At 45.8% G+C, this 14,498-nt stretch overlaps 2 protein-coding genes across 13 annotated transcripts in view; one reads left to right on the forward strand and one right to left on the reverse strand.

Annotated features, from left to right (window-relative positions):
* LOC121596046 (transient receptor potential-gamma protein) overlaps positions 1-14,498 on the forward strand; it is a 73,842-nt gene that overhangs the window by 33,469 nt on the left and 25,875 nt on the right. The window lies entirely within an intron of this gene.
* Positions 1,774-9,096, reverse strand: LOC121596047 (myoglobin-like). 4 transcript variants are annotated; one of them, XR_006005237.1, is made up of 4 exons: positions 8,900-9,096; positions 8,359-8,812; positions 5,897-6,243; positions 1,774-2,433 (listed from the first exon to the last, which is right to left on the reverse strand). XR_006005237.1 is itself a non-coding variant. In XM_041920636.1 (3 exons), exons 1-2 carry the CDS (start codon positions 9,001-9,003, stop codon positions 8,362-8,364), a joined length of 555 nt encoding a protein of 184 aa, XP_041776570.1. In that variant the 5' UTR covers positions 9,004-9,095; the 3' UTR covers positions 1,774-2,433; positions 8,359-8,361. The 4 variants fall into 4 exon arrangements, 3 of the variants coding, with proteins under 3 accessions (XP_041776570.1, XP_041776572.1, XP_041776571.1); XM_041920636.1 differs by lacking the exon at positions 5,897-6,243 and having other exon boundaries at positions 8,900-9,095; XM_041920638.1 differs by lacking the exons at positions 1,774-2,433; positions 5,897-6,243 and adding an exon at positions 6,558-7,610.

Consider the following 14,498-nt stretch of genomic DNA (forward strand, 5'->3'; position numbering starts at 1 on the left):
ACACTCCTATACAGGAGCCCATGGATGTGGTGTTTTGTCCCGCAGGACTCGTTGTTGCCCGGTGGGGCATTTCACAGCTTGCCGGGTTGTAGCAGCACTGTTTGTAGTCGAATAATGGGCCACACCGTTCTGCACAAATGGACGATACAGAGACAGTCCCTCTCCAGGAAGGGCACAGGGACCACTACAGAGGCTGCTTCCTTTCCTAGTGATTGAAATTGTACTGCGAGCTGTGTTGGGTACATGGGTAAGCACACACACAAGCTGCATCGGAACACACAGGAAGAGATCAATTGTGACAGGTTGAGAACGCTCCAAGGGAAATGTCAATCCACTTCCATGCGAAGAATAAGCTAGCGGTACACTCGTTCACACCTGCAATGTTTCTTCTTTCTCTCGCCTCCGGGCAGTGTCTTTATGTGCTACTGTGTAGCCCTGCCATATTCGCACCTTCGCAGTGTGAGCCCTGTGGCAATGTTTAAGTGTTTAAACTCGAATAATACCTGCCAGCTTTGGGCAGTGTCCGCACACACTCACATCTGGGGACGCACACACCGTGCAATATATTCGGTAACAACACGTACTAAACAGCCTGAAGCACAGCCCGTATGGTGGAGCTGGGAGCAGCATTGCGTTGCAACATACTGGGGAACTTGAACCTTGCGAATACGGTGCCCGGCTTGAGACGGATGAGAGTTTGCGTAATGAATTGCATTTCGAGCAGCGTAGTACCACTTGCAATGGAGGGGGAGAGTGCACAGTCTCTCGAAAAGATGCTGCTGATGGGTTTGATAATATGAAGCAGCAGCGTATCCTTTTGGTGGTAGCGCTTTTGGAGCTTTTTCGCTCGCTTTCAGTGAAGTGTGCTCGAGTTACGAAGTTCGTTTAGAAAGAGGTCTGTGTGTGGGTGTGTGTGTTTTTGTAGGAGATGGTTTTTGGGGGAAGCTTTATGCTCGACCAACTTCTTCGCTGTGGTCGCTGCTGCAGGTTACGATGTGCGGTGATGTGAGCACAATGTGATGAGTATTAGAACGAGTCAAAAAGGGGCTCAAGTGGCTGGTGCGTTTACAGCAGAGAGACATACATACTCACACACACACACGAACACACATACAGGCGGCACTGTCTCGGGTGCTCTTGATCATGATGGATGAGATGGATTATAATTGAAAATTTGCGCTCGTGTAGTACGAACAGGAAACAGCTTGTACGTGGCTTACTGTTTGGCAGTGAAGGCACCAGACCCGAATGCCATTTTGGAATGGCAAGTGAATGTGTAATTAGTGTTTGGGGTTTGAGCGGGTTAATTTTGCGTGTGTGTGTGATTTTGCGAAAAGGCTAGCATGGCTAGCATTCGGGGGAAGAAGTTAAGCTTTCGGGTGTTTGCTAAGCATTAACATTTAATTGTTCAGTTCTGTATAAATCGATCAGGTGTCTCAGAGAAAATCACTTAATCGTTAATTAATTGAAAACAAGACTAGAACTGCTTTGTCGTGATTTGGCATGCTTAGAAACGATTCTCCTATTACTATATCTATAGCTACAAGTGAAAGTTTGCGCCTAAAGTTATGCAATGAATTAAACAAATGCTGCTTAAGTACTAAATGTGGCAGTCTTATGAGTAATTTCATCGAATCTTTCTCATCAAAACGCTTTCGTATTGAACAAAATTATTAAAGGGGTTAACGACCTAAAGACACAATTAGCTTTGATTTTACAACTTTAATGTTGCATAAATTTAGGCGTAAACATTAAAAAACCGACAAGGAAAAATAGCTACACAATTTGCTCTTATTTAAACTGATATAAATCATTCCAATTTCCCCGTGAATTGAGTTTCATAATTTTCCCATCATAAACATAAATCATTACCAATGAACCAACAAAAAAAGTGCGATGTAAACGAGCACAACGAAATGATCCCTCCAGCTGGCAGCACCCATTAGCAAGATGAAACGTTGGAAAGGGCAAAGCAAAAAAAAAGAAGAGAGGAAACAAAATCGCCGTAGCTTTTATGCGCATTACTCGCGTGTGCTTTGCTCGCGCCAACCGTCTCTGTACGCGACCCAAAACACAATGGATTGAAACGTGATTTGCGCTGCAATGACAAACAAAAAGTCGCGCCCGAATGAAGTCATCTTGTGTGTTGTGGAACACAGCTTGCGATTTTGATACGATTTGGGCGAAAGAGAAAAACAAGGCAAAACCTCATAAACAGCATTCCGCCGAGGGGAGGGAAGGTCTACGTTTGCGACAGTCTGTGACGGCTCTATTTCACATTCCGGGCAGCGCATCGCCAAACTTGTCAGGAATGCTGGTAGAACGTTTCTTGTTTCTCTTTCTCTCTCCGTTTATTCGTACATTCGTTTGATGAAGTGCATGCCCACAATTGTCCGCCCGGTGTCACGCGAGTATGCTGGATGCAGTTTCATCCTACCGAAAAAAAAAAAAAAAAAACAATGCAAGTTAGCAAGTGGCACATCGTGCAGACGATTCAGTTCCTTTTCGCGTCGCCGCGTGGAACAATTTCATTCACGTTTTTCATCTCGCTGGGGGCAAATGGCACAAAATCGAAGACGTGTGTAGACGAGACGCATAAAACATAGCGCGCAGGTTCATGCCGACGGCTGTGATCGACTGGTCGGACCTGACCTATCTCGGTGTCGGTGGAAGGCAGTCATCGAAGCGGTCGAGTGACAGCTGCACAGTTTGAGACAACAAAGAACCGTTGCATTTCCATTCGATGGCTGTGTAATATATCTCGCTCAAGGGGTGTACTGTCAGTCTCACTCCAAGAAGTGAACGATCTAGAGCGAGTTATCATTGTCTCGTGTAATCGTGGCCTTTTTTTACTCGATTCACACACATTATCGTTTGTTATAGAAGGAAAAAAGTAAAAGTCCGTGAATGGAGGAAAGGCGGCAAAATTCAATTAATATTAGCGTCTGGCTTCGAGGATTATCCCACCAGTTTTGGCACCTTCAAATCCATTCGTGTGCAATGAAGATGACTACCGAGAAGGCGAAAGAGAGAGAGAAAGAGTGAGAGAGAGAGAGAGAGAGAGAGAGAGACAGAAATAGAGAGACAGAGAGAGCTTATCGTGTACGGTTGGATGGCTGGCAGTCGAACAGGAACTTTCGCCTTCTCATGCTAAATCGTGTGCTGCGGATTGAGTCGAGATTCGGCAAGAAAATGAAGCGATAAAACATTATGAGAATGGAATTAGATTTTTCCTCCTCCACTGCGGAGTAGGAAGATTGGGCACGGGAATGAGATTTGATTTTGGGTGCCACGTACACTGTGTGGTTTGTTACTGTGTGAATGGTGCAAGAAGCAGTAATGATTTGGTGAACAAGAATTAACTAGCCAAACTAGCGTAGAACTCCGAAAGTCCGAAAGCTGCTGGCTCATCGTCCGCTTATCGAGATGTGGAAAGACCAGGGAAAGACCAGCAGCTTAAGGTGCAGGCGCCAGCAAAGTCATCTTCTGTTCCGATTTGGCAAGAACGCTTCACATGAATGACTCTCATTATGTGGCAATGAATGGACTGCAAACGGGGATGAATTAAATCCAGCGCAGAAGTAGAGCACAATTACCATACCAATGCTTCCCTTTCGTGCCGCTGTCATTACGACAATTAAGATTTACGACGTTAAATACACGCACATGCTTCGGACACATTCCTTTCCCCATGCAAATGCTAACAACCACATTGGCAAAGCCTAATGCTCGGGTGCAAACATGGGACTTGTTTGTGCTTGTGTGTGCGAGCGCTATTTTTAACATCTCCGTCGAAATTATTCTACATTTTCAGGCTTTTGTGTTCGGTCCTCCCAAATCCCTCTCCCCACGCATGCAATCCCAGGGCCATGATGGGACGCGCGGGCATGAAAATTGGAAATAAGATTAATTATCTTGTTTGCGCACTTTTCTGGATTTACGCGTTGGGACTGACTGCTTATTTTTTGCCCTTTTGTTTTAGCCTAACGGAAGCGTCAGGTCGTTGCGAGGGTGTTGTTGCACTTTGAGTCGATATGCGCGTGTGTGTGTTTGGGCGATGGAAAATGATCGTCACGTGTAAGCATTGCGTTACAGCGTACAGCGAGGTTGATTATCAATTCCGGGCCTGATTACACGCCAACGGTGCTGCGTACGATGTCTCGAGGGTATGGTTGGAAGGGGCGATGGGCCTTTTTTGCTCTTTTTTCTGGAAGCGATGGAAGTAAGGTAATAAATTAAGGCGACCCTTAGGCAAGGCTTACTTTCGGACGGCTGATTGATGTGTGAGATCGAACAGGAAAATTTTTTGGATTTTGGTTTTTCTAAGTAATTTCGAAAATTGCGTTCGGAAAAGCAATTTAATTGGAATTGCTTAAATTGAATTGTTTTAAGATACAAGAATCTGAAGGGTAAACACTTCAGTGTTGATGCGAAAGAAGCTACTGGGAAAGTAATTGATGTTTAGAGTAATTGGATTGACGAGGAGTGTGATGAGATTGTATGAATTAAGGTGCTTTGATGGGTGGATTGCATACATTTAGGACATTTTCAATCAGAAGAGAGATTCACTGGAGAAATGTGTTTTTTGTCCTACAAACGGTTTTAATATAGTTGTAAGTTATTTCACATTCTAAGTAACAACGAAATCACTGTGATGAGGACTGTTAAAAATAATGAAGATCAAACACAAAACACAGTTGTAATTAAATGATTGTTTTAGAGACGTTAAGCCTTTCCGATACAATTAGCTTTTCACTGGCTGAGGTATATTTAAGGAGAATACATTCCGTGACAAACTTACCAATAAGAATAACCACCCAAACAAGACCCGGAAAAACCATTCCACAAAGCCTCTAGACAAATTTATAGCCCACTGAAGTTTGGGCCAGAAGCACAAAGCCACTGCCGTAACCATAACAACCATTCCGAGGGCTTTTGGTACCGACGTTCAAGAGCTTACCGCTCGCCGTTTCCGAAGAGGATGTAATTTTGAGGAGGGGGAAATTATTCAAGCACCCTTCGCGTGTCTTCCCGGGCACACACACACACGTACAAAACCATACACCGAATGGGATAGACAAAGGAAGGAATTTTAAAGCTTTGGTAGCACATTTTCGGCAAACGCGTTCGGGCGTAAGCGAACTTTTCCTTCCGCCCCGTACCCCGGCCTCGGCCAACTATACAGATGAGTAAAGACATCTCGCGTGAACTCGCCTGCCCGACTGACAGTGTCCTTTTCGCGCGTACTGGCAAAGTTTACGGTAACGGTCGGTCGATCTTCTGCTCCGTGCGATCCGAGGCTGGCTGGGAAGGATTTTGTTTGCATAAGTAATTAAGCGTCATTGAAAGTGACAGAAAATGAAGGCACTGGAAGCAGAGCTTCAAAGAATCCTTCCGATTCCTCCGAGAGCTCAGCGGTCTGCTTTTTTTTTGGTAGGTGTGTGCGAGTGTGTCTAAAGCACTTTCCAACAGGATGCAAGAAAGAAAAAACGCCCCAAAACGATGCGTTTTTGCGCTGGTTTGCAGAATGTCTGGCCGGGCCATAGGAACGCCGGATGTGTCGTGCTGAAAATTATGTTAAATTTTATCTCCCTTTTTTGTCTGTGACGTGGCAAAAGAATGTGCGAAACGAGAGGCCAAAAAGAAGGGAGGAAAATATGGGTGCCAATGGTTGGTGTAATGTTTTTTTTGGTTATAAATGCAAAAAAAAACACAAACTTTTGCGCTTCAAACATTTCTAGAGGACGGTCGCTTGCAAGTGACCATCTAGTGCTAACCAAACCCGTGTGTGTGTGTCACCCATTCAACCATATCCTCTTGATGAGTGTGGTCGTGAAGAACGTTTAGTTTCAGCGGGAAACGGAACCGAAAAAACAACTTTCGGGAAGAAACTCACCATTTCAGCTCACTTGAAGGGGGCGCAAAAGGGTGTGTGTGTGTGTGTGGAAGGCTTGCCTGGTTGAAGTTTTCCACACCTTACTCGGAAGCGAAGTTTTGATGTGCCTCCCGGGTGTCCTTTTCACACAACCCTTCCGTTCACCCCCCGCTCCCTGGAGGGTTGGCATGGTTGCCGACGAGTGGTTTAACAGTGTGGTGAGATGGCCGCTGCCCAAGACAAATGGCGGTGACAAGTGGTTTGAGGAAGTTTTATCGGCCGGGGCTCGGGCGTGGTGAAAATTGTTGACGTAACAGATTCAAATATTCTACGAACAATTTCCATTTCGCGTTTGATGAGGTCCCTTGCTGCAACAAGGGAGATGATGGTGGTTGTGGTTAAATTTTGCCTGTGTGTTTATCTTATCTTTGTTTGTTTGTTTGTTTGTAGGATGTCCGGGAAATGATGGGTGATTTATTTGACGATATGTTTTAACAAGATCGAGATTATTTAACTTCAAAATTAATTTTGAAGAATCTGCTCAATTCTGGTATCAAAATATCGAACAACTATCATAAAATTATTACAAAATAATGCTACCACCCTCTTCCCAGCACTGTAATTATTCACGAACACGAACGCTACAACCACTTAACTGTCGTACCGCAATTAATTTATTGATCGCGTTTGATTGCTCCTGCCCAACAGCGCTTAAGTATGTCGAAGCCACAATCTCATTCCGCAAATGGAAATTCACCACCAAGAGCGGGGGGAAATCACCCCTTACCGTCCCATTTACAAGCGCGACAAACGTTACTCTAATTGAAATTCCAATCACTTCCGAATTTGCTGCCAACGTGGAGCGAACCGCAGAATCGTGCGAGCGTGAAAAACTGGTGTTGGGTAAAGTTCATTAACCCCACGTTTCGTGTCGTCTTTGCGATAGCACACACACACACGCGTTGAAAAACGTACCCCAAATAGACAGTTCGTTCACTGACACAAGTCACATACGGGCAAAAAGGTTCCACCCAGCATCCAGTGACTAAAGCCCAACGGGCAAATGGTTTCAGTTACTCTGGAGGAGGGGGAGCGAAAGCAGGATGGAGTAAGCTTTGATAAATTGCTTTTCCGACCACGCAAAGCACCCCAATTAAGGTATAAATCATCGTTCAGCGCATCAAATATCATCGAGAAATGGTCGACCAGCAAAAGAAAAGAAAAAAAGGGACGGCAAACTCCCAAGAACATTGAAAGAGAAAACAGTAAATCCTTCTCGAGCAGGGAGTGAACCGCCGAAGTCAGGCATTTTTCTTACACGAAACTTTTTCCAACAGGAATTCCCGTTTTCCTCTGTGAGTGTGTTTTTGTGTCTTTTTTTTGCTTCTCTTTCTTCTCGCACGACAAGTTGTTTTCCTTCTCATTATTAGTTTGTTTCTTTGCCTTGTCCCTTCCGGCGATGTGCTGCTTGGTGCAGTGGTCAGCTCAGTGGGGAAGAGTTTAAGCGCAGGCAGCTCCTGTTACCAACTTTAATTGGGTCGGTGAAGTAGTTCATCTGGATGCGTTGCATTTTTTGCAGCGCTTGGTTTGGAATTATGAGACGCTGCAATCTTTCACATCGTTCTGTGCTAATGCTCCACCGGGAGCCTGGTTGGTGTGTGTTTGTTAGTTGGTAGCTTTTTTTTTTGCATCGCTCCCTCTTGGAGTTGGAGCTACATTGTAATTCAATTCTGTGCTGTTGATTGAGTAATGAAGGCAAGAAATTTAAGATGCCAGAAGTTTTAATAGCTTTTCGTTTGAGCTTGAATTTCATATCAGTTTTAACAGAAATGGAACAGAAAATGGACAGTAAGGCTATTTTTGCTACGCGGTTTGCATAACTCTAGGGGAAATTTAAGCTTTTCTGTCCAACAGAAAACGCCCGAAAGTATGCAAACCGGGTTGCAAAGCATGTTCAATCTCACCGAAACTGGAATTTGAAACGCCCCTGCCCACAACGCATTGTTTTCACACCTTTGCAAACAATCAATCGAAGTAGCCTCGGAGGTATTTTCTCACTGGCCCGTCCGACGGGCGTCAGATTCGAGTTCATTTTCCAGCAAACAATTGATTTGGCTACGGCCGGACATATTTTAATTTGCATGAAGCACAAGCTCCATTCCAGCGTCCGCCCCCCGCCGGCCTGCTAATTGGCTCGTTAGCATATTGAAGCGGATTCGACGAAATCGGCTTTCCTGGAATCTCGCTCTCCACCTGCCATGCTTGAGGATGCTTTTAATGAATTCTCGTCATTTCTTGTGGCACGCGAAAGTAACTTCCACTCAGCGGGCGTCTGAGTACTTACGGGGGAAAAAAAAATCTAAAATACCTTCGAATACCTGACTTGCCTAACCCGCGTGGAGTGAAAGGGAGAAAGCGCGTCGGCGTCAAATCCGCGGAACCAAACCTTTTTCCAAGAACGTTGACTTTATTATTCAACTTACCAGTCAGTTTGAAGGTGCGTCCGATGCCCTATCTTGCCGTTGGCTCGTTGTTGGCAGTGGATCGTTTGCATCATCGCCGCCCTCGGCCGCAATGGGCGTCTTAGGGGTGGCCGGAAACCTACCGGCGATCGTGTGGAAAAGCTTCCAGAACGCATCGGGCAGCGAGTCGGACATTTGGCGCCCCAGCGCCTGCCCCAGATAGTTCAGGAATACCTCACCAATCGTGAGAATGTCCTCGGAAAAGACGGGACGATCCTTGTGCCGGCGGGTGATCTTTCGCAGCGTCGCATCGAACAGCACCGGATCCTTGAAACCGTACTCGATGAGCGCACCGACCGCTTTGAACACGTGTATCGCCTGATCGTAGAGCGATTTGTTGTCCACCAGCGATTGGGCGTTGGGATCGTCCGTGAAATCGAAGTACGCAATGTAGCGCGGATGTTTGTGGAACAGCCTGTGGGGTTTAGGGAGCAAGTGGCGTATTAGCGCGATGGGAAACTGTCAATAAAAAAAAAAAAAAAAAACAGCGGTATTTACTTACAGCAACAGCACATTTCGCCCGTGTACGTCCAAATCCTTGCGAATTAAGCCCCACGCACTGAACAGGGTAATTTTCTCGGAAGACGTCAGTCCAGTTTGATCCATGTTTGTTCACGCTGGTGTTCCCCTGGTGGCAAGTCATCGTCTGCTACAATAATTAGCTGTTTTCTTAGGGCGCGTATTTTGACAGCTCGAGATGGGAAATTACCGTCTACTAGGATGAGTATTGCAAAACACGAACGCGCACAACGTTCGTCGCGAATTCCATCAGCACACACCTTGCCCGTTGATGTGACGGCTCAATTTGTTAGCATTTAATAAGTAGGCACGAGAGTGTCTGTGTGTGTATGTGTGTGGGTGTGTGTGTGGGCTTACCGTGTGGATTACGGGAAGGAACAGCTCGAAGCTGTTTTCGGTAGGCTGGTCACGGTCGATTGTATCGATAGATGCTTTCGCGAGATAACCAATCGATTTGAATTCGAAAGCCTGTGTGAATGTTTCCACGAACCGCGACAGAGAAAGCAACATTTTATTACATTTTATGCATACAGGGAGAGAGAGAGCCACACAAAAAGATGGCCATTTGGTGGACGTGAGTGGGTGAGCTTTTGGGGTAAAATATGTTACCAAAATGCGTGTAGGCACACCCGGTTGTTAATCAATTTCCGATCGAAACACGACACACACACACTCGCGCGGTTGCGATATTATCTTATGGCGGGTAAAAGGTATGCCTTCGAATCTGGTGATGAGTGGGGTCTTCGGGTGCATTACGTGGCCTTGCCACACGTGAAAGAATGTGCCCGAGCTGGGCCTGGGGCAAATACCTTTACCGTAAGTTGCGTGTTGCTTATCGACAAGTGTGCAAGAACCAACTGGCTCAGAAGATCAGAAAATCGACATTACGGTCACGTAAGCGCTCAAAGTGATATTTAGCGTACTTACGTGATCGGACGGGAAGATGCTAGCGAATCCTTCCAGCACGCCACGCGGACGGCACAGGTCCGCTTGTAAGGTAAGGTTTGCCTTTTTCCTTCCTCACACAAGCGGTGGCGAGTCCTGACCATTAGCAAACCAAATTCGCTTAGTGCATTCCACCACTGGGAAGCCCCAGCACAGCACTGTGTAGCAATAAAAGTAAGTTTGCCCAAGCAAACCCCTCCGTTTCGGTGAGCAGGCAGACACACACATTAAGCATCGATTTTCGCCATAATGAAGTAATGAAATTTTGTTTGCGTAGCGCAAAGCGGCGCATCGTTTCGCTTTGGCGTACGTCGTTAAGCGGGCAACGTTCTTTTCTTGTGCTGCGAAACGGAAGAGTTGTAAATAGCAGGGAGAGAGAGAGCGAAAAGAAGTAAAAATGGCACAGCGCAAGATGAAAAATGTGGCAAAGAATGAATGTAATTTGTATTGTGATATGAAATGATTTCTAGCGTAAGTTTACATCTGGAGCTTGTGATAGCGTCGTTCGGTGTAGAATGAGGAGAAGCAAAAAAAAAAAACACACTCCCAGCGTGAAAGTGGTTGCGTTCTCTATTACACATTCTAACGGCCAGCGTGGAAGCGGAAAGAAGCGAGGAGTGCACTGCCGTGGTTGTTGGGCTGTAATGGTAGATCATTTATTACGACCCTCCGCGTCCGTGTGTGTGTGTACTCGCAGTCCTTCTCACTAAAATAAATAAGCCCAAAGTCCCGAGCCATCTCAGCGGCTTTCCGGCGTTGACGCAATTGCTCTTCCCGGCAGCAGGATACGAGTAGGCAAAGGGGTAGGTCGGACGACTACAATCGACTCGTTTGCGTCTTGAAGCTTGAGTTGAGTGTGCGTACGCGTACGAGTTCGTTTTCTTTCCAGTGCGTAAAGCTTCAAGAAGCCGGCACCTAATCGTAAGGAGAAAGTATGTCACAGTCTAATAAGTTTTCCCATTTACGGTCCTTCCTAGCCGGCCAACGTTATTGCACGGGACTGTGTCGGAGCAACTCAATTCGCATGTTTGAAGTAGTCGAATAGAAGAGCCACAACCACAACTACGATGAAGTTACCCTTGTGCGTGTATTATACTGCGTTGTAGATTACGGCGCGCGTGCATTTGGTTTGCGGATTTACTGCGCCAACAGTTTTCTCTGTTTTGTGCTAAGAGCTGTGCTCGTGCTGTGGTGGCTTGAGCGTGGAGATTAGAAGCGGGAGTGGCTTTTGGGCAGCGGTGTCCGCAGGCATATCTTGAGCGCAGACTTCCGGATACTGCGAAAGCTTGCGGGATGAAGATAATCATCAAAACAATGTTTCCCTTTTTTTACTACCGGTAAAGCCAGTGAAGTCAAACACATGTTGTACGAGATTCTTATTGGCTTTTTTAGGGGTTTTTTCCTGTAATATTCTTTAGGGACTCCATAACGGACATTATGGTTTTGGGGAAGCGCTGCGTACGCGGACATCTGGCAGGCGAGAAAAATAGAAACCTCTCTTTTAGTCAGTTTTTTATCGGTCTCATTTCGGGAGCTTTTCCACCGCCATTTGCGGCTAGATAAAGCGATGGTAACTATGGACGCATCAAGCAACCATTGCAACCGCCTGCTGATCACACCTTCGAGACCCATTGGAAAAGATATACGGAGCGCATTCTTTTCCCATCCAAGACAGTTCAGTGACCTTTCAACGGAATCTGTGTGACTGTGGCAAATTGATACTATATCGCTAGCCACTAACCTACAGCTCTGGCTCTACGGTTGTTTGCCAGCAGGTGCTAACTTGTAATTTGCTTGATGGTATGTAAACTCCCTAATCGACCATCTGCGACCATCGTCCTCCTGCTGCGTTTGGGGTGGGAGGGTCAAAAACAATACGAGCAAATAATATTCGATCCCTGGGAACCCTGGGTTTTCCATTTGTCCTAATTGCGAAAAACGATCCTCGAACCAGTTTGTTCAGCGAATGAGAGAGGTGCTTCGGGCTTGGTACTGGAGCATGCTTGCTAAGAGCATGCTTGCTTGATACTGTTGACACTCACAGCAGGACATTCCTCCGAAAGTGCCAGGGCGGCAGCACAGCAGGCCGAAACGATAATTGATGGCTGGCTCAATCGAAATGAAACCAAGGGAATTGGAAGCTAATTCCCGGGATGAAATGTCATCACCCGGTGACAGTGACATGTTCATCAGCGTGATGGAGCTGGAACACGATACGGTTGAGCACGGGAGGAAACGGGAAATGCGTCCGGCCGTCGGGCTAATCAGTGAGAATTGAGGCCGGTGAGGTTTGCCATGGTCGGGTGGTGCTGGGGTGCTGTTGATTGTGTCCCGCCGTGCTAAAAGTGTTGATGATTTAATCCACTGCCGTGAACGATTGGCTTGAATGGTGCTTTGGGGCTTTGTGAGTGACGATCGCCGCTCATTGTTGCTGTTGTGTGAAACAAGTGGCCAATAATGTTAAATAAAGTAACATTTTCTCTTCAGGTCATGTCAGGTTGAGTGAGATGACTAAAATGTATTAAAATTGCTTCATTGGAGTCCACTGATTTGCAAAGATGTGCTATAATATGCCTCGATAATCTTGAAATACTTTAGCAATTCAGAAACTTTAGCGAAACAATAGCAAAAGTTTCACAAAGTTCAAATTGCGCATTATTTCGATCATTAGCTGATCAAATCATTTTCCAAAAGGTACGGCACAAAAAATTGCCTAATTCACAGCTTTTTTGCCCTTGAGAGTGCAATGGATCGAACTAAACCTTCCTTTTCCGTTAAGGATTTAATATCAAATAGCCCGGCAAAAAAGTTAATAAACTTCCAATTTTCTATTTATCTTTGGCCGTGTTTCTAAGACAAGCCTCTGCCCCACAACTCCGCTTCTGTGTAAAACAAATCGACCTTCCGTAGTGTGCAAAACTTTGACAAAAAAACTCACCATTTTACCCCTACCCATGGGGATTGACATTGAAAAGGCTCGCGCCAAACGGATAAGCTATTTAGGTAATTATTTCCCGCCAGTGAAAAGCGCCGGCTGAAGGTCAACAAAAAAAGAAAAATCCGTCCAGCATCCCTAAACGGTACGGCACGGTTCTTTTTTTCTTCTTTCTTCGTGAAAGGTCACCATCGCGATAATGGACGGGATGAGAGTCCTGCGAAAACGTGCCGCTCAGCACTTACTCCGCTAAAGCCATGGCAGCATGGATGATGGAAAACAATCACCGCCAAGCCTTTGCCAGTGGGCCAGGTAGCTGATCTGTGCGCTAGGAAAAAGCTTCACTGGCACGGTGCAAAAGGTCGCGCACAGGTACAGGCTGGCCGGTTGGGGAGTTGGGTAATGTCCAGCGAAAATTAGGTACTTTCGGTTTAATTACTTTCATTCTGTCTTCCGGTGGATGCCCCGGTATGAGGTAGTGCAAATTTGGGTGCCGTTTTTTTTTGTAATTTTAATTTAAGTAAGCTCGTTTAAAAGCACGACCCCCTCCCCCCTTCGGGTGGTGATGCAGCTGGTGATGGAGTGGCAGGCAGGTTGGAATGGGTTTTATGAGTGCAATTTTTATTCCGGATGGTCTTTGCGCGGGCAGCTTGAGTACCCTTTCGATGATGATTTTTTAATTGGAGTGCTTTATTTTGACATTTCGCTGAAGGTTGTATTTGTAAATATTTGTATGCCATAGCTCTGGAGCAGCTTTTGACAGTCGTATTATGTCATGCGGATTGCATAACTCACAATTGATGAACGAAAAACTCAAGATGGAGGCGCCTAGCGCCTGTTAAACCGATTCAAATTCACATTTAAAAAATAAAGCATAAAAAACCATCATTGTCTAGCACACATCAGTGATGACAAGAGAATGAAAAGTAAACTCTACCACCGTACAGTGTGTTTATCTTACCATGGGAAGCAAATCGTTACCCATCCGCCAGGCGCTACCTAACGTATGAGAGAGTGAGACGATGTTTCATCGCTTTGGGAGAACGTTTTTTCTCCACCTACAGCGTTTCGCGCGTTCCGATTTGCTCGCAGGGACAAAGTTAAGTACATACCATTCGTTTGGATGTCGCTACGGTAATTACCGGTACCGGTTAGGTAGCCTCTAAATTGCTCCGTAAAAAAGGGTGCAAGGGGTTGGGAAACAGGGAGACGATGGGACTGTGGACAACTGCAGACGCCATCATCATGCCACTGACAGACGATTACCGCCTTCATGACAGCCATCGGTGTTACCAATTTCAAACACCCTTTACCCTGCAATGACAGCAGCGTTCCTGGCCCTGGGGACTGGCCAAACTTTAGTTGATCTTGTACGGTAGGCAGACAAAAAAGGTACAAAGCCATTAAACTGTGAAACTCTGCTAAGGAGAGAGGGGGAAGAAACACTTCAGATGATGTAGGTGACGCTCTTGATGTAATAAAAAGGAAAAAGTCGTGATCATTTCACTGAACAAAGAGTGCTCAAATTGGTATTGGGAGGTGGGTGACATCGCTGGTTCGAATTTGTCACAGTCGAGTATGTATGGCAGAAGTTTGCTTATTCACTTGTCGTGCTTTCGAAAGCTTGCCAGCAGCGTGGAATGAGAGAGAGCATGCGAGCGTTTCATTTCATTTTCACCATTTATCGCTGTCGTTTAATCTG

Source organism: Anopheles merus, chromosome 3R (genome assembly GCF_017562075.2).
Source record: "Anopheles merus strain MAF chromosome 3R, AmerM5.1, whole genome shotgun sequence".
In the NCBI taxonomy this organism is placed as follows: domain Eukaryota; kingdom Metazoa; phylum Arthropoda; class Insecta; order Diptera; family Culicidae; genus Anopheles; species Anopheles merus.